General features: G+C 43.6%; 1 protein-coding gene across 2 annotated transcripts in view; it reads right to left on the reverse strand.

The window, feature by feature from the left end:
- Window positions 1-12,483, reverse strand: part of LOC114428574 (pleckstrin homology domain-containing family G member 1) — a 32,441-nt gene extending 19,958 nt beyond the window's left edge. Inside the window, exon 1 of one of the 2 annotated variants that reach the window (XM_028397119.1) lies at window positions 5,991-6,000. In XM_028397119.1, the coding sequence (XP_028252920.1) occupies window positions 5,991-6,000 (10 nt within the window). Of the gene's footprint in view, window positions 1-5,990; window positions 6,001-12,307 lie in introns of those variants that run through there. The other variant, XM_028397120.1, reaches the window with a different exon arrangement.
- Window positions 12,484-20,149: the final 7,666 nt, after the last annotated feature.

The raw sequence follows: 20,149 nt of genomic DNA on the forward strand, positions 1-20,149 counted from the left end.
TCCAGCTAAGGTAAAACCACACATGCAGAGTATCAGACAGAAGCATTCCCTCACCGTCTTCCTCACAGACACAGTGATGAAGCATGGTGAATACAACCCGAGTACCTCATACCAGCTCGGTGGGAGTCTGACACCAGTCTTCATCATCAAAGCTGAGAGCACCAGTGAACCGGCAGTTCCCATGTTATGGCAACACTGATATCGCAGTGCCCCATAGGACAGCGTGGCTCTGTCACTGCCAGCAGCCTCAACCCTTCTCACTTCAAAGCATTAGAGATCACAGGTTCAGGTTCAAAAACATGAAACGTGAAACTGAGAACAAGCTCAAAGAATCCAGGTACATACCCACTCTCTCACCTTTCAAATAGGCACCTTGGAGGTCTTTTGGCTACTCTGAAAGCACTTTAGCAGCCGTCACACTAGTTAGACTGGTCTGTGATGAGAAGATCACAGGTTAGATTCTGGCAAGTACACCTGCATCGATACCCAGTGAGAAAACTGAGACTGCATGTTGCTTCTTTGGGTTTGTTTAGCCAACTGGAGAGCAAGAACGGGCGAAAAACCTCTTGCAGAAACAACCAGAAGCATTAGGCTAACTTGAATGTGTGACTTCCTTGTCCAAGATTCAGCCAGCAGTCCTGGAGCTGCAGTTTTGGACAGCCATTTGTCTAGGAGGCACAATCTGGGACTTGTCAAAATTGCTTGTAATCTACTATATCCCACCCACTGACAGGTGCCATGACAACCTTTCAGCGGCCATATTTACAGGTGATCTGTGTATATTGCAAGCTACTGTACTCAATTAAAAGCCCTTATAGCGTATGTGGTAAGAGTATAGGTCAACAGCCCACAACATGTAGCAGTATCCCTGCCAGTCACATGTCAATATCACCATGTGCCCTTACCGATAACAGAATGCTGCAACTGACCAATCCGAATCTACCTAACACTTGCTTATATACAGTAAATCAGCCAATGGTGCACAACTGGCTGACAGAGCAAAATAACCCTAAAGCTCCATTGATAATAAAATGAGTAATAATTGCACCTTGAAGTCTTTACTATAAGAGTGTGTTACACAAACAGCAACAGAGAGACACGCCTGAAACACTTCATGACAGCTTTCTGTAGTTTTAATTCTGCTCTGCTCCCATGCCAAGAAAAGCAGGAAGGAACTGGAGCGTCCCAAAACTGACGTGAATTGAAGCTGATTTTTTTTTTCCTCAGACAAGGTTGGAACCGATTCACTTTGTATGTGTGTGTGTGTGTGTGTGTGTGTGTGTGTGTGCGTTCGAATGTTTGCACTTCCAAACCTGACCCACTTATTAATTAAAGTTCAGAAAGGAGAAGACTCTGCAATGCACAGACAGCCTTGGCTTTTTGATGCGCAACACACTGCTTACTGATCTTTAATATATAATTCTTTATCGCAGCAGGTAATGTATCATATCTCTTTGCATATTCCACACAAAGATATAATTATAATGGTCCTCACATGTGCAAACTGACCCACACGAACATACCAGAAGAGTAAATACAGAAAAGCTTTGTGGTGAAACCCAAACATCACAGAGAGATTGCCCCATCTTGTGTTTGCCCAGCCCCTCCTACCCACCTCCTAGCTTCATGTTTGGGGCACACCCTGCCCGTCTCCTGGGTGAACCGGCTCTTTTCTCTGTCACACACACACACACACACACACGCACACACACTCCTCTTTAATACACAAACAGAGAGCAGAGATGTCCAGGCTTTAGTTACCTCCTGTCCAGATTATATTCAACTTGATCCTTGTAAATGATCTCTAATTATGGTCCTAAGCATGCAGGTTGGGACTGTTTCTCCTGTGTGTGTGTGTGTATGTTTAATGCCTGTGCATGTGAGGATTAGGATGGTGTGCAAGGGCTGTTTCTCCAGCCAGAGGAGAGAGAGAGAGAGAGAGTGAATCAGTGAGTGTCTCAGCAACCTGGCTTCAATCTCTGGCTTTCATTTAACTTGAAAAAGACAAAGAGCTGGGGCGCTTCACTATTCAGCAAAGTTTAATATGTCCAGCATCGGGAAAGCAAACAGACTGAAAACCGAGCAGACAGTAAACACACAAAGAACAAAAACACTGGAAAAATACTGTGAGTCACATGTTGTGTTTCACAGTAAACCTCTGCTTCAATTTTAGAATAAGAATACTTTGTGTGTGCATGCGTGTGTTTTGATTGTTGGATCACATGATCAATATTATAAGATCAGGCCTACTGAGTGAAAATTGTTGTCATGTGTCATGTGACCAAAACCATGTTAGCATGAGGATGGATTCCTCTGCCTACTTATCCTGGGAGCATATTTTATGCTTTTATTCTATTGGTTACAAGTTCTACTAAATAAATAGTATGCATGCATTCTCTTCACTCACTGTTTCCTTCATAACACTAAAGGTCCATCCATCCATTTTTTACTATACTACAGGGTCAGGTGGAGCTGTAGCCTATCCCAGCTGTTGATGGGCGAGAGGCGCCGTACACCTTGGACAGGTCGTCAGTCTATCACAGGGTCCACTCAAAAAAATGACAAGTGAAGTCACTCCAACCAGCCTCACTATCAGTTCAGCCAGGTCTAATGACTCATGCTACACTTAACCGGTCCACTTGACTCGCACACTTTATGGTCACCTGAAGTGCTCTTTGCTGTGGAGTGGTCAGCAAACAGCTGTGAGCACCCTCATCTCTTCACAGCCACGATGAGCCTCACAAGTAGCTCAAGCAGCCCTGTAAGTGCTTTGTAATGGGCATGTGAGGATCCCTATGTAAACAGGAGTTTAAGATATTTCAAAGTATTATGTCATGTGCAGATGTTGGCTACAAAACAATTAGCAGTGTTTATTTTAAGCTGAGTGGTATCCCTAAACACTGGGTTTGAACAGAAGTAATAAACGGACAATGCGGTGGTTCCAGAAGCAAAGCCAACAAGTGACTTCCAGGGAGTATCCCTCAGCAATAAAATCCATATATATATATCAACAAGGGGATTTCATACAGAAATTGACCTTGGAGAATACCCTTATGGTTTGGCTAACTCTGGGCTGTGCAAGAGAGGGAGCACCTACAGGACATAATAACTAAGTAACTGTCCTTTCTGTATTCTTTCCATCGGCTTTTCTTCTTTTTCACACTCATTAATGTCAATTCACTGCAACAACATTCTTATCACCATCTTCCAGTCTACCTTCCTGTCATTCTTCTCCTCCCTTCTTCCATTATGCATTCATTCTCAGAAAGTGTTTGGCAGGTCATAAAGTATCAGCACCAAGCTCACTATGAGCTCTGCAGGACATTCCTATGCCTCTCTAAGCATATACTTTACTATGTAAAAATACACACTGACCAGCCTGCACACTGTATGGCTGCAGACCACCGGGGCTCGTACTTTTATTTGAAGCACATGTGTTCAGATTTCAGCAACATCAATTAACGAATCAGATTTCATCTGTGTTAACCAAACATTCCTGATTGAACCATTAATAATGATGTGTTAGCTCTGGCCTGGCTAGCAAGACAAGGAAAGGAGCCAAATGGACCATGGTATCATTTAGATACTTCACACACTGTATCCTCCACCATGCCTGCCTCATCTGTCCAGGTGTGGCACTGTCGGAGTGCAGCTGTGCTGTTGCCATGTTGTATCTAATAGAAATATTACAAAAGCTTCACAATTAGACATTCTTTTTGAGCACACAAGTTGTTTGTCTGTGCGTGTTTTTGTTTATCCTTTGTACCAGATGGTAACCTACTTCAATGCCATGCAGCTTGTTGCAGTCACACAACAGCACTGATAATCTAAGTGTTGTGATCTGAGTGAGAATGCATTGTTTTTCTGCAAATACAGAACAGAAGTGAAAACACTTAAGAGGCCCACTTGCTCCTTTGTGTTCGCTTTGGCATCGTCTTTGCGAACACATTAGAGAGCGAAGGGACATGTGCGACTGTGTGAGACTGAGAAATGTGGAGGAGAGATCCCAGAGGAATGAAAGTAGGATGAAAAGATGAGAAGAAAGGCCAGAGGTCGAACACCACCCACTCCCTTGCTTTTTCTCTCTTTTCCATTTCCCACTCGCTTTGTCTCATTTTGAATTCTGCCTTTTGTAGCACTTTAACCCCTCACATTTCTCAAAGCAATCCACCTGCTCCTTTTACCTTAATATGTTTTTTTTTTCTATCTCGCTTTCTCTGCAGAGACACTTGCTGCCACTTCTCCTTAAGGTCAGTCTGTTTCTGATAGAGATACAGCCTTGATTTCAACTGACACTAAGGGCCTTAAAGTGTCGGTCTGAATTTCACAGTGAAGTCAAACAAACGTGGCAAGAAGGAGCGGATAAAGAGAGGGGGCAGAGGTGGGAGAGCGCACAGACGTTATAATGCAGATGTTTTCAGAGGAAGGAGATAAAAAGTAAGCAAACAGCTAAACACATGTCACGGCTGGTGAAGACCGGAGTTTGAAGTTAATGTGTGATTTAACACACTCCTGAGCTTTCACAGCCTCACAAAACATGCTCAAAGTAAACACACACGCATGCAGCTGGTAGGCTAATTACTCACAAATGGCTTCTTTCACATAATAAAGTAAAAGTAAAATCCACATCATGCACACAGATTAACAGCTGGCTGTGGTTATGAGACTGAATCCAAGTTTGTTATTGACAGTGTGAAGAATGTGCAGCACACTTTTAGCTGACAGCCAAAGAGGTGTGTAGCTGTGGGAAAAGCATCCGACCGCAAGCTGTCCCCTATTTTCGGACATACACGCAGTCTTGCACCCGCCCGTGGGACACCCATGCGACCCGTTTGCTGCACACACCCTCGCCCTCCCTCTGAGTGTGACACGCTAACCTCATTCTCTGACCTGACTACATTTCATCCAACCACAGAACTCTTGGTATCCACCCTTACACACATTAGAGGCACATTATGAAGATTAGAAAAACTATTGATTTGTTGATATTGCTCCAAAGGGATGTGCCCGCATGCACCCAAAGTGGGAGCTGCAGTTCTGTGCATGTGAGTCTCAGGATGGGGGGGCAGATATCCTCCCAGAGGACTAAACCAGCAGGGTGGGAGGAGGAGGTGGACGGAGGGGTCCATTGTCTCCCACACCTCTGAACCAAAGGGTTTGCTCGAAACAGTAATTATTCCCCCCTCTTCTCTTCTCTTCTTGCTGCCATCCCCATTTGTAGCTACCCCACAACTGCTGCCCTCAAGGCTCTAATTTGGGTCACAGGCTGCAGAATGGCATCTCAACAGTCAGGCAAACCTTCGCTCAGGGGAAACTGACACAAGTGTTGGCTTAACTCAAGAGATCAAAACAAGAATCTCTATTTTAGTTTCAGGAGGAAATGTGTTTTCCAACAACAGACAAACACCTAAAGTTAACTAGTTTTCAGCACCAGTGATTATATTATCTGGATTATATCTGTAGCCAGCCAACAAAGTAAAAGGTTTAACTGCCAGAACTGTAAAACAACAGCAGAGGCAGTGTGCACCATCATCTCAGCACCACCATGAATTTAACCCACAACGTCTGCGAGAAAGCAAACGCACCCTATTCAGCAGCAGGGGTGAGAAAACAAGCAGAAGGTGCTGTTCATACAACAGCGGTGCCGAGAGACGGACGCTGCAAAGGCACTTCACACACCGCTGTCAGCTGAGGAAAAAATATCACACACACTACACAAAAGACCGGACAAGACCAACAGCATTATTAACAATGTGTTTCTATCGGATGTGTGTCACTTCAGAACTTTTTGTGTTGAGTGTGTCCTGCACACACAAACCTTTTTTTACACAAATATACTTTAACCTCTTTGAAGAGAGGTGTAGACATGCAGCACCTCTGACAGCAATATCCAGTCCCACCACATCACAGAATCTCTGCACCTCTGGGAAAACCTGTGTCTGTAATTTGTACATGCTGGGAATATATTAACTTGAACAGCTCCTGCTTACCTGTAGGCATTGTGGCTTGGCAGCTCCCCCTCAGCAGAAATGTAAGCAAAAGACTTTTTAAAAAGTGAGCAGGTTTAAAAGAAAACAGGATTTCCAGAGATGGTCACATATCCAATGTATTCCAAACAGCATTCCCAACAAAGCCTTCAAAAAATCCTCTTAGATTTCCCAAATTTTCCCAGTCATTGTGGATCCTTAGAGCTATGGGCTCCTCCAAAACACACACTCTGAGGCTGTGTTTTCTCCTGCTCACTCTCTTTTCTTTCTCTCACATCTGAGGATCTCCTCAGCCTGCCTCTCTCTCTGAATGCCTCTCTCCCTCCCCAACACATCCAGTATGTGCATGTGTGTGTGTCTGTGTTCATGTGTGTGTCTGCATGTGAGTGTGTGTGTCAGAGTGAATGGCCTCTGCTCTCTGCTGCTCCCTCCCTGCTGGGTATTCCCCTCCCCCTGACTCCTCCTCCCTCTCCCTCCCACAGCAAATTACAAGGAGCCGGGAGTTCCACATGAAGTGCCTCCTCTCCTCTTTCTTTCCCCTCTTTTATCTTTTTTTTATACCCTGCTTTATTTCTCACTCTTCTACTCCAGAATCAAACTTTTAACTTGGTCTGTAACTTTTTGTAGGCCAGGCGACACCTTTTTTGTGTGTGTCTCCTGCATGCTCAGCAGGCAGCTGAACTGCTGCTGTTAGCACACAGCTCCAGAGATCACACACATACACGCACTTTACAAGATAGAGAGGGGGTTACTGCTGATCAATAGGCCGCGAGCCGGCTCACACAAAGGCTCCTCGTCCACTGTGAGACACTGAACTGCTCATTGTGTCCCAGATTAGAGAAAGGCTGGACTCAATGAGGTAGGGAATATGGACAAGGATGTCATTTTTAAGAATTAAGAGAAACAAGTATTAGCAACATTTGCTGAACAATGATCAATTTTAAATAAAAAAATTAGTTGATTAAAATCATCAGTTTTCTAGGACCTTTAAAAAAAACTTTGAGTTGGGATAACATGAAGAGTTTTTTAATACTTCATCACTTCATCTTCTATTCTTCAAACCATTACCCCAAACTCTACTTCAAATTTCTCCTCCGGAGGGGGGGGGGGTCCCCGGCCACTTGCTCGTCCAGCTGGTAGATAGTCCTGGGTCAGCCCCCAGTGTCCCTGCCCAGCTGGCTGTGCCTGATAAACCTCTTGAGGGGGCACATTTAAATCAATTTAATGTATAAACTCAAATTTATAAATGTGTGCATCCAAGCTTCACATTCACTCAAAATCACGTGATGTAGCACCTTTCAACAGATTGTGCTTCATGGGATGACTCGATTGGATCAGGATTTGAAGGTTTTATTTATTAAAATGTTTTAAAAGCATGTGGACGTGTGTGGTATTTAGAAGCTGGGGTGGGTCCTATAGATAATAATTGAAGTATTGCCTGACATCATCAGAATATGAAACCAATAAAGTTGCAACAGCCTGAGTAAGGAAGTGGGTGGGGAATGATGGCGGATCATGCAGCATTGGTGACTGTGACTTGGCTGAGGTTGTAGCCCCCTGACACCACAAGTTGTTTTGTTTTCACCTGCTGTTAAGTTTTGTTTTTCTGAAGCTGTTTTTCTCACTGCCCACCTTTGTGTCATCTTTGCTGCCAAAAACAAAACAACTTCCAGCTTCAGACCTTTCAGATTGATCACCAGACACAACATTGTTGTCAACATACCCAGACTGCTGTGCCAGACCATGTATAACTTCACAGTATAACTCTGTGTCCCGTCAGAAAGACACATGTGAGACAATGGACCCTCAGTCTCACACACTGAAACCAATGTGTACAACTATTTGTCGTCCCTCTTTAAAGACAATGACTGGTCCCAGCAGCATGGGGTCCCCCCTTCCTTCACATCAATACAAAAACAGAGACCCCCTGGACTGCACGCATACGGAGCAGACCCCAAGAAACACAACCCCTCTTTCTAATGGTCTGCCGGTGCGCTGACCCATGAAGACCCTACACCTCCACTGTGAATCCTAACTGTTCACCTGCCACTCCCCCCCTCTCACACACACACAGCATTATAATGAGCACCTCCAGCTTGGCAAACACACAGAGGGAGCATCTGAAATCCTCGGTTCACCCAAGCACAACCTGTTGATGACAGAAACCTACAGCAACAGTCCGTCTTATCTGATGACCCCTGAACGCTCCTACAGCCACCACAGTGCTCCACTACCTGCAGGATGTCAACCACAGAAATACAACTATTGATGGAGAGTCAATGTATGAGACGCATGGAGCTTTAAAAGGTGGATCAAAGGAGAGATGGTGTGGCTAAGTAGCAGTAGTAGTATCTGGCCATCAGCATAAAAACAAATATATTTGCTTTAAAGAAGAATCTGACTATTAGGGATATATCTTCTGTCAAGCAGTCTTTTTATTCACGTGTTTACTGATGTTTACTGGAAGCAGCTGTCTTTAAAGTTTATGTTGAAACCACACAGTGTAAATTCTTCTTCTAAAGGTGCTGGAAGGACAAATCCTGACTGAATGCCTTCATTCCACAAGGAATGCATTTGCAGGCTGAGGTAGAAGGACATGAGTAACACAGCTCTTTTTACGTGCACACATAGTTTAAGTGTTTACATAATTTTGTAATTTCTTTTGAAGTAAATATAGTCTGTGGTGTTCCTGTCTCCATGTCTCCATGCAGGAATGATGATTAGAACCAAACACACGTCCTGTTCACCATCAGGCTGCTGCCTCTTGCCCAACATGAAGACGATCAACAGCCACCATTTTGAAAGTGATGATGTCATAATTTTTTCTCCCTATGTCCATGCCCTTATTAATGAAAAGACTTACTGGAGCTAATATCAGGAGACCAACCTTAGAATTATACATGTAAATGAACATTCAACACTGCTGAAATGTTCTAATGATTATCTGAGTTGGTTATCCGCCCTCACTCGGCTCTGCTCCAGTGTCACTTCCCTTCCCTATGTCATCCTTCTCTGCTCAGTGATTTCCCAACAGGCCTTTCCCCTTCTCAAGGCTATCAACAAGCTAATAACAAGGCAGTAAAAGTTCAAGACCCAACACAGAGACAAACACTCTCCCAAACTCCCTTCATGCATCCGCAGTCAGAATTGATGGTTTGTAAGGTTGCCAAGATGATCGGGGGCCAGTGTGCTGGTCACTATGACGACAGCAAGGCATTCATCTCCAAGTGGGAAAGACAGTGAGTGAGAGAGAGACCAAGAGACGAAGGGAGGGGAAGAAGGAAGAAAATGCTTATTGTCAATAAACCACTCCATTCCTCATAACACTTGGGCAGTGCAAACAGTGGCGGAGGGCACAGGGTTCATACACACTCTTTTCAGCTTTTACGGGCACACACACATACACACAATCATTTGCTTTTCAACAGCATTGTAAACTGAAGACTTAAAGACCTCTTGAAAATGTTTTAATTTGTGTTTGATCAGAAATAAAAACTGTCCCCAGCCACTTTAGCACGTCCTGGAAGGAGGACGACCGCAGGCGGAGAGAGGTGGAGAACTAATTTGATGGTTGTTATTGCAGCGGGTAGCGTGTGTGTGTGTCATGTCCCATCTTCAGCTCAGACAGCCTGACAGCTTCATTTTCTCAGCTGTCCGCAGTTTAAAGTGAAGTCTGTGTGTTTCTGTGGTAACACAGAAGAGTAAACTTAGAATATACAGGAAAAATAGACTGGGAGAGTGGGAGAGACTGTGACTAATGACTGGAGTTTGTGGGTGGAGGGGTCATTCATATACAGTTTCCCCCTCCCTCTGTGCCCCTGTCTGTCTTTGTCATTGCTTAGATGGATCATCGGCACACACACACTTCTTTCTCCTCACACAGATTCTTTAAGTGTCACCAGCGCTTAAAGCTTTTTGTTCTTGCCGCCTGAGCACTTCATTAACCCTTTCATAGCCAACCAAACGGTTTGGCTATGAGGTTTATAGCATATAGTGATATGTGATAGCATTTCCAGCCTTTTTGGTTATGAAACATTGCTGGGAAATGAATGACAACAGTTCCACATGTGTCTGAAAAAACGCCCTCTTGTAAAGTTGGCAGAAGGAGGCTCCTACTTAACCTGACACTTGAACCTGGTTCTTTAACATCTTAGAAGCAGTGTGAAAAGGGCCAGAGCATACAAAAATACTTGACAGATGTTTGAATAAAGCATCTTTTCTATCAGGCTAGGTCCAACCAATCAGATTACTTTTTTTGCTGTCATTAACCCCCACTTTTGGCAGGATACCATCATCACTCTCTTGTTTGATTATTAATAAACATGTGGTCAGAGTTGAGTATAGTCATGGTTTAAATATGTTGACTCATGGTAGGAAATGAAAGAAACAAGCAGCAACGTCATTGTTATCTCCATATATTGACATTACCTGACATGCACGTCTGCTGCTAGAAGGTTTTGCCACAAATAAAGTTCTCTAGATTCCATATATAAGTCTATTTGTTTTTTATTTAATCAATGCAGAGCCTGTGCAATGGCAGCTAGCCTCAGCTGGACAGAATTTAGCTTTGTTTACACGTATTAACAAGGCGTTAAGAACTGAAGCCAAGCAATACATTCACCTGCCAGTGAGTGACATTCAAGGTGTTACCATCTATATATCAGACTGTGCTGTTTGATGTTAGTGATGTATAGTGCAGCACATGCAGCAACAAGGCCTGCCTGTCATGTTTGTCCTCAGAGTCCATAAATTATAAGCAGATCTCTGACCAACAAGAACCGACGAGCAGCATCTTACATTAGCAGTAAATAATTCATAACACCAACAGAGTACACTCTGAAATCCTATTTAATACTTTTATTGAGTTTTCCACATTTATGAGTCTGTTTCCTGAATGGTATTCCCTCAGGCCGCAGCAGTCCGTTAGCAGTGCCAGGACATGTCCAGGAATTTCTGCCTCTTGTCGGCCAGAATTCTAAGTTAGAGCCTACACAAGAGCAGGAATCCCTTCAAAAAGTTTGGCCAGAGAACCTGAAGGCATGCAGAACACCAGGAAAACCAGGAGCCTCTTCGCCATTCCAGCAGACTAAACAACAACAGCGACAGAAATAACTACAGCTGCTACGTCAACAACAACACCGTCAGCAGCGACAGCCGCAGCTAATGATAGAGCCTGGTGGCACCAGGGCCGTACCCAGGAAAAGCATTTATGATAGGAGATAAAGTCAACTATGCAATGAGTTGGTATTCACATGAAGAGAGGCAGATGGGGGAGAGAGCAGCTTACAGGAATTATAGCATTTGATATTTTCTTTTACATTCTGTGTTTTGTAGCGCTGAAAAATAAGTGTAGTGTGAGAGGCTAATAGTGTGTGAGTGTGAGTGCGTGAGCATGTGTGGCGGATATATGGAGGAAGCTGTGTTTGGCCTTAGATTAAAATGCAGGACGGGGGTCCTGCTTCAGGAAAGGAGAGCAGACAGAGGGACTTTTCTCCCATTAGGGAAACACATGACATCCAAAACACACAATATAAACAGTACAATGTATTTCCTAAATACATGTATGTGTTATACTAGAAGATAAAAATGTGCTATAAAGTCCAAACACAGTGAATACAGATCTTCTTTAAACATGTTCTCATCAGTCTACTATTAATTTCAACAAATTGGATCTTATCAGGTCATATTAATGAGAACAAGATCGCCTTTTTTAGAGAGACCTTAAACCCAAAATATACCCAGTCTGAGCAGTAACCAGTTAAGCATTGAAGTGACTGCAAATATGTGTCCCTCAGAAGCAGGGTGCTCCAGTTAGGGCTCCTCAAATGAGGACACACCACAAAGGAGAACACACACATGTGGGCACACACACACACACACACACAATCTGTATTAAAACCTCACAACAAACTTACGCCTATGTTAAAACCAAGCTCTAAATATCAGACGAAAAAAATGTTTAAACTGCCCTAAGTGTGCTGTAAAATCAGATGTAAGTGCTATTTACATGTTGCTCATCTTCTCAGATACACAAAGTGCTGCCACATATCTGGCGGATAGAAACTACAGCAAGCTGCCATGCTGTCTAATTAGACAAGTGGGCAAAGGTGCCATTAGAGTCATGCTAAATTGAACCTGTGGGCTGAATAATTGCTGGTCGGAGTGGGTTTGGTGGAAACAACCTCTGTAATTATGATTAAATAAAGACCTGGCATTTTAAGAAGGAAAACAGAGTAATGTCTGCTCTGTGAGAGCAGACACACTGACGTAAAAGCCCCATTTACAATCATTTCTAAGCAGTTCAACAACCTGTCACTCACCTTACAGAGACCATTCCCACGATTTAGCCTTTCTTCAGCTGCTGGTATCCCAGTATCCTTTCACAGGTTAGATCCATGGCAAAAAAAGTTTCACATTGTTTCTAAACGCTGCCTGATTCTGAGGGGTAGGTACAGGCTGGTGTCAAGGCGGCCCGGTCCACACCTCTACAGTATGAGGTCAGTTCAGAGAGAAAGAGAGACACTGAGAGAGCAAGGTGGGGGGAGGTGGGGAGGACAGATGGAAGCAACGGAACTGACAGCCCACTGGGAGGGGAGGGGGAGAGTCAGGGAGAGAAGAGCTCGCACATCCAAGCAGCCCACTTCCTGACCAATTACTGCTGCAAGACTAGTCCCCATCTCTCTCCCTCTCTCTCTCTTTCTCTCTCTCTCTTTGGGCCATTGCTCGCTACTCTCTCACTTTGCGGTGTGGAATCGCCACAAGAACTGGAGAGCCGCCAGCGCTGCAGGCAAGTGTCAGAAATTACTGGAGCTGTCTCCAAAACTGTGACAACACGAGGAGAGACTGAACAGAAGAGGAGCAACAGTGATCAATGTGACATAACAGTGGAAGGAGTGTGGGTGGGTGAGACGGAGAGACATGCAGGGGAGGACAGAAAAAGAGGGCAGAACAAGGCTGAGCCCCAAAAAACACACCAAGACATGGGTCACACATACACCTACTGCTTTTTTCTTCTTCTTCTCTTCACTTTCAGTATCAGGGCTTCTGGGATGCGGCAGGTCAAGGGTCGGGGTAAAAGGTCAGCTACTCAAAAACAGCTAAGGAGAAGAGACTTTACTGCGAACCAGTCTGTATGAGCAAATAACTGGGCAAGTAGTCAGTGTGTGTGTGTGTGTGTGTGGGTGTGTGTGTGAGTAATTTGGTCATTGTTCTGCATCCTAACAGAGCAGGATGGAGGAAAGTCCCCACTCTCAGAGCCAGTGGCTGCTGTTCCTGCCTCTCTGGTAGCAAGGCTTCCTGGGATTGATAAAGCAGCTCCTAACCCTGTCAGCACACACACTTTCTCACTTCCACTGAGGTTTTTCCAGGAAAAACAAAACCGCACGTGGTGCTGTAGCAATCACAAATACTGGCCAACATTGACCTTTGACAAGCAATCAACTAAAACACATTTAATGACCTAAATCTTCCTAAAAACACACACAACCTCCGTGAAGCGTGACGTTACCTCTGTTGTTAGTGACCTACTGTAGCAGTGACCAGTGACCACACAAACAGGGCTGATATGGGTCAGTGACTGGCTGCTATTGTGCTGCTATCGCCCTGCTGAGACTTCGTAACTGAACACCACACCTTGCACTTTAAAACATACAGACACAATGACAGACGATCGCACAGTGTCTGAGGAAAAACACGCTGATAGCCCGCTGCCAACTGCTCGCTCTTATCAGGCTTTTATTCTGCTTGGACGGCTAAATGGAGTCCACTACAAGTATCAGGTAGCTTTTTTAAACAGAGAAAAGTAGACAAAACAAACTAAAAACAATAGACTTAATCTTTTTGGGTTTGTTAATATTTTTATTTAAATCCTGCGATTGCACCAGACATTGACAATCTGAGGTCCAAGGTTTGTTTCAGCAACAGATCTGCTATGTTTTTATCAATAAGTCCAATAATAAGAAGCAATAAATGTTTCTGTGCCCCATGAGTTCCCAAGCTAAGCTAACCATGCGTGTTCACATGTTTTGGTTCGATTCAATGTGTGGAGGGAGTGGACCAAGATCCACCAAACATATGATTGTATCGCCGACATCACCTGAACATGGGACCGATACAGCTGTAAAAGCGCGAGTAAGGGGTTAGGTGGGGGACAGTGGACAAGTATGCAACATGATGGACTTACTCTGGAGTCTGAGGTTTGAGTCCCCGGACGCTGCAACCTGTTTTTTTCTCACTCACCATAATAACCATGTAGAGATGTGGCCAAAGATATACACTCAAATGTTCAAGGACTGAAATAAAGGAGGACTAAATTATTTTCGACTTTGTTCCAAACCAAGACAACCAAACAGTATATGTAAACACACCTTAGAAAACAAGATTACAGCTGCTCCTATCCTCAGTTTGACTAATGACGCACAACAGAGATTAGCATAAAATGCCAACAGGCTCACTCCCAACTGTGTAAATTTGACAAGAGATTTATGTAGAAGTTTCTTTTATTTATTGTTTTTTGAGGAAACTTGGTTTTCTAAATACGAACAGTCAGCTTTCCAACAATACAGACTATTTAAATACACTATATATTTTATAAATTATTTGTGTCTGATCAGCCCAAAAAGAATGCACTGATGTCATGAGCTGTGTGATTATTAAAAGGAATCCAGTCATATCCCCTTGCATGTGTCCACAAAAGGACTGACACTTGCATGGAAAAAAGTCAATATATTTCTATATGTGGTAACACAAAGAGATCGCTCATGATCAAGCAGGAACACTGACGCTGAATAAAAGTAAAAACGAACAGAAGCCAGTGTTCACTGTAACAACAGGAAGGAGAGCCGCCTCCTTTCCCGCCTGTCTTGACTTTCTTGTTTACAAATGAAGTAATCAAACAGGATGTGACATCAGCACGCAGGTGAATCACGCTCATGTGATGGCTTTGTCACTCCAGCGTCACCAAAAATCGGACGTTTATCTGCTTCATCCAGGGACTTCCTGTGGGGCGTCTAATTGACAAGACAGGAAATGTTAATGAGGACAGCAACCACAGTGTTCTTGTTGGTTCGGCCTGTTCGTTCGCTGAAAAGTTCTACAAACAAGATTACCAGATTGCACTGCATAATTCAGGCAGTGGACCTACCAACACAGTGAATCTCTTTAGGGAAAAAGGGAAGGTAAGTAACTTATGTAAGTGAGTCATCCCCACTTCACAAAAACATGAAAACTTAAATTAAAAGTTCTTGGTGTGGGTTTAAAACATGTAACTGATACTATAGGACCCCTGCTATAAATATGAATGGGCCATCATAGTGAGTGCATGTGTTTGGCATTAAGATTAAAAGCTTTATATTACAGAAGAGGCCACAAGTCAACCGCTGGGCTGCTCACATCAGAGGTAGGAGCCAAAACACATTATTGCTCAGACCAAGATAAAGCAGAGGGGAGTAAAACCGTCTGCAGTCGATGGGGAAGTGCTGATGTGAGTGCAGGCGCCATGCTCTGTGCAAGGCTGTGTGCGCATGCACGCCTGCATGTGGGTTTGAGCAGGATAAAGAGCCAGGAGTGCGTGTTGGCAGCTTCCCTTTGACCTGCGGAGGCTTTATTTCCCCTCATATTCATATTGAGCTAATGCTCTGCCTTTCCCATGCCAGTGAAAACCCTGGAAGCCGAGCCCTCTCCGGCCCTCTTCTCTCTTAGGGAACCTAAGATGTCACTGCACACAAAAGGAGCCATGAAAGCCGTCCAACTCAAGCAGGGGCTATTATTTACAGTACCAAAAGAAAATCGCTCCTCTCCTGAACAGTAACTCCCCCCTCCGAGCGTCAGCCGTCTGTCTCCTTGTTATGCCTCCCCTGTTTTGCCCTTTTTCCAGTCCTTTCCTTTAATGTTCTCTTTTCTCTGCCTTCACTTTCCTTCACTCATGTCTCCCTCTCTCTAAACCCTTCTGCCCCCTACCATATTAAAGTAAATTGTGGGTTTTGTAACGAGTAAGCCTAAAATTAGGCATAAGCTCCAAACCGAGGCTCTGCTGATCTTCATTGAGCCATTCAAAACAGGCAGAAAAATAGCATGCTGATCATATAAGTCTTTCTAAGAGGAGAAATTCCACTTTGTGAACTTGGCTAAAAAACTAAAAGCTTTTTCAGAGCAGCCTCTGCTTTCAGCCACTTAAAGCTAAAACTGAAGACATTAAACTGCCATCTGGAGATTAGGAAAATTACACACTTTAAAGGTTGCTACAATGCAGGTGTTGCATTAACTTTTACAAATAAGTCCTGACTGTACACAGGTGAAAAGATTAGAGTGATATTTATTCCATGTATTTGCATAATAGCTTCATAATAGTCGCTTAGCAACATCAGACCTGCTGTAGCTTGCTCAGTGGAAGCTACACAAGTCCAGCCGATGGTGTGACTGACAGGAAGGAATATGAGGTCAAGTGTTGCTGTGATAGCAGCTCAACACTGAGGATGGAAACGCGTCACATAGTACAACCAAATAATGTTTTTAAAAAGGCTGTGGAAGCAGGAAAAAAACGTAACCCTAACCCTAACCTTCATGTTTACAGTAAGTACAGATGTTAGTGACAGGTCTTAACTAGACCCAGATGTGACTGAGAGGGAAGATGAGCCCCATAAACACTGAAGCGCCCACAGACATCCTAACGCAGCACATTCTATACCCTGAAGAAACTGCAGGCTCCTACTTATAATGCTGGAAATGCTGTAAACACTGAGGGAATGTTTCAGCTGTGTTAACTGGGCCAGACATAGTGAACTTGATTATTCAGGATGTCTGCATTTAGACAGACTGACTGAAAGGACAGCAACAAGAAAGTCCTCAGATCCTCAGCATGTAAAGCTCAGGTCAGTGAAAGTTTGTGACTGGTTCTGATAGAATGTGCAATTTCAGCAGTATTTACAAACTGTTTTCATGCTGCCTGGTGTTAAAGCATTGAAGGTGCTATCATGAGGTCAGAATCAGCAGCTGAAACTGAGACGTTTGTGCTGCCTCAGAAGCTAAAAGTCATTTGCATCAAAAAGACAGTTTAAGGACATCACACAGCAACAAAGACCATGATTGTAAATCTGCTCTGAGTTAATCCCATAGATTTCTTTCCATTTAGCCTGACAGTAACTTCACCTGTGATTATCTCACACCCTCTTTCTGTTGTTATCAGGCTTTGGGTTCACCGCAGTGTTCACCACCTATATCCTGTTACAGTGAAGTGTGCGGCTAATATAGGCCATCAGTGACTTCAATGACAACACCCAGCTGCCCGAGCCCAGGCCCAGACCCTCGTTCTGAGACACACACACACACACACACGTCCCAATGGAGCTGTAACAGAACTTAGGATCTAGGACAGAAGAGAGAGAGAGAGAGAGAGAGAGAGAGAAAATGGATTTCAACTGAAAGGCAGAACTAATGTTTACAGTCATTTAAGCAAGACTGATCTTATCAGCATTGTTTTACTGAGCAAACATTGATTCATTGTACAAAATCAAAACACTATTATGAGCATATTATGCACTGGTCAATAACGGAATGTTCCAGTTTTTTAAATAACTTTTAAATAACTTTTTAAATAACTAATTTAAGTAGCAACTTCCTTATAGTAGTGGCACAAGGGTCAAAAACAACACATGAATAAATTCAAGCCCTGAATAAATGTTCGATAAATATGGTTATGTTTACATATGCAGTCTGTGTGTCCTGCTCTTGTTACTGGTAATGTGACATTTTTCTCATGAGCGTGTGTTGTCCAATACATTTATGACTCAATGTTCAAAGCCAGAAGCTGCTTATTTGAGGAGTGGCCTCTCTCGAGTGACAGCTGAGTGCCGTCACAGGCTGCTATCAGCCTCACTGGGCGTCACCTGCTTCAGCTACACTCACACTCCACCTCATCAGCTGGATGGCAACACACACACACTGAGCTTCACATACAGTGTTTTCATTGTACACAACTGCAACAACAATCCTCCAAAAAAAACACAAAAAAAACAACTGAGCATGAAAACAAATGTATGAACATGTGTGAGAGGTGAGTTCAACCACAGTCTGGTGCAGGTCTATCTGTGGCCTGGATACAAGGAGAGAGCCAAGGAGAGAGAGATGGATGGAAGAGGGAGGAGGCTTATTTTTAGCACCGGTCCCCTTGTGCACTCATCACAGGGATGTGATTTACAGACGGTTTCGAACTGAGCTGCACAGCTCATTAAGAGCTGCCTGCAGGTGCTTATGAAGGACTGAGAAGTTTTCACAGCCCGCTGAGAGGGATGCAGATGGAACATACAAGAGTGCTAATCACAACAAAAGAGAGGTTCTTTGGAAAACAGACAGGAACAAAATCATAAATATTGGTGTTCTGGGAATTTAGCACTGTTTGATGGTTTTGCAGATGCCACCTGTGGATGGCTGAATACAGTGTAACTTCCTAAAGTACAATTCATTCACATCAAACAGGATCCCACACACACACACACACTTGTGAACTCCACTCATGCAGACGTAAGAGGCTATTTATACAGCACTTCCTTTTATTTACCCTGCTCATTGTTCAGACCACATCTGCTGAGGGCCAAGGGCACAATGGCCAGTCCATATATGTAGCTGACCACACACACACACACTGCAGTAGAAAAAGGAAGGCCAGTGTGCAGACATTAGGCTGCATTCAGAAATACCCTCAGCGTTTGATGCCACCTGTTACACAGACTGACATTCCTGCAGTCACACAGTCAAACAGCAGCAGCTCACGCCCGCACATCCTACCGTGCATCAACTCACACACGCCTGCACAGTCACACCATGTGAGACCTAGTGGCACAGTTGGACATTTGGCTAAGTGCTGGAGATGACAGCTCATTACAGCCTGTCTGCTTCGTGTCAGCTTTAATACAACAGGAAGTCAGTCAGGAGCTTTAAAAGCCCACTGGACAGCTCATCACCTTCATCTGGCCCAGAGGCTGTTGGCCAGTAACAGCTGCTGAAGAATCAAGCAGCACAAGCGCGCTGTCACATTGAGACTGTAAAGATCACTCGGCTCCTGATATAAACTCTGATTCCTGTATTCTAAGAAATCTCTTTATTTCCTATGAGGAGCTGCTCAAAATGGCCTCTACATGGGAAAAACAACTCCGATCATTATCTTCCAAATTCTCCAGCAGCAAGCCACAGGGGTACTGTGGTGGGACAGAGTAGGGGTACAGGAAACCAATACAGTTTCCCTTCCAAACCACTAACCCACCATCCCACCACAGACATCTGTAAATCATATCCAGGTACCCAGTATTAGTCCAGTATACAGAAAAAGCCTGCAAACTTCAAGTTTCATTACTTAAACCGAAGACTAATTCGATTTTACAGACAGGATTCTTAAAAATAAACCAATAAAAACTCATGTGTTTTATTTAAAATCATTAACAACACAAATGTAGCATCAGGCGTGACATCTTTCCTCAATAAACACACATGCACATAAATACACCCTGGGGCTCTTCCTATCTCTCTAAGGACTATACACACACACACACACACACACACACACACACACACTGATTGGTGGTTACAGGATAAACAGACATCTCTGTTTTCATGAGGGTGCTCTACTTTTTGGCTGGCACTGCTGAAATAGAAGCTGATACTTTTTTTTTTTTCGCTCCCTCTACATATTTTCTCCTGTGTGCAGGAAACGGTCGTTTGTCAACACCGCAAATTAATGTTGTTTGTTTCCTGTCCTTGACTGGGGGATTTTTTTGGGAGCATTTGGAACCAGCATTACAGATCCTGGACTCCATACTGACATGTGATACATGTTTTTCTATGCCAAGCAAGCCATACAAATACAGGACAGAGTCTTTATTTACAAAAAAAATGTAAAATACACCGAGTCAGCTGTAATGGCTGAAATTTAATGCAGGAGCAAACTCAGTCAGAGAATTAAAGAGGTATAAAAAACAGACTTGAAATTGCAATTGACTTGAAAACAAAAGTGTAAATGCCTCCATATCCGTAATCTCAGAGCAGAAAAAACATGTTTTAAATTCAAACTCATATCTTAAACAGGTGGTAAAGCCAAAACAAACAGCTTAAAAAAACATCATGAAACTCATTACAGAGGTAATGTCCAAACTGCCTCCACTAATCCTGCTTAT

This window comes from Parambassis ranga, chromosome 24 (genome assembly GCF_900634625.1).
Source record: "Parambassis ranga chromosome 24, fParRan2.1, whole genome shotgun sequence".
Lineage (NCBI taxonomy): Eukaryota > Metazoa > Chordata > Actinopteri > Ambassidae > Parambassis > Parambassis ranga.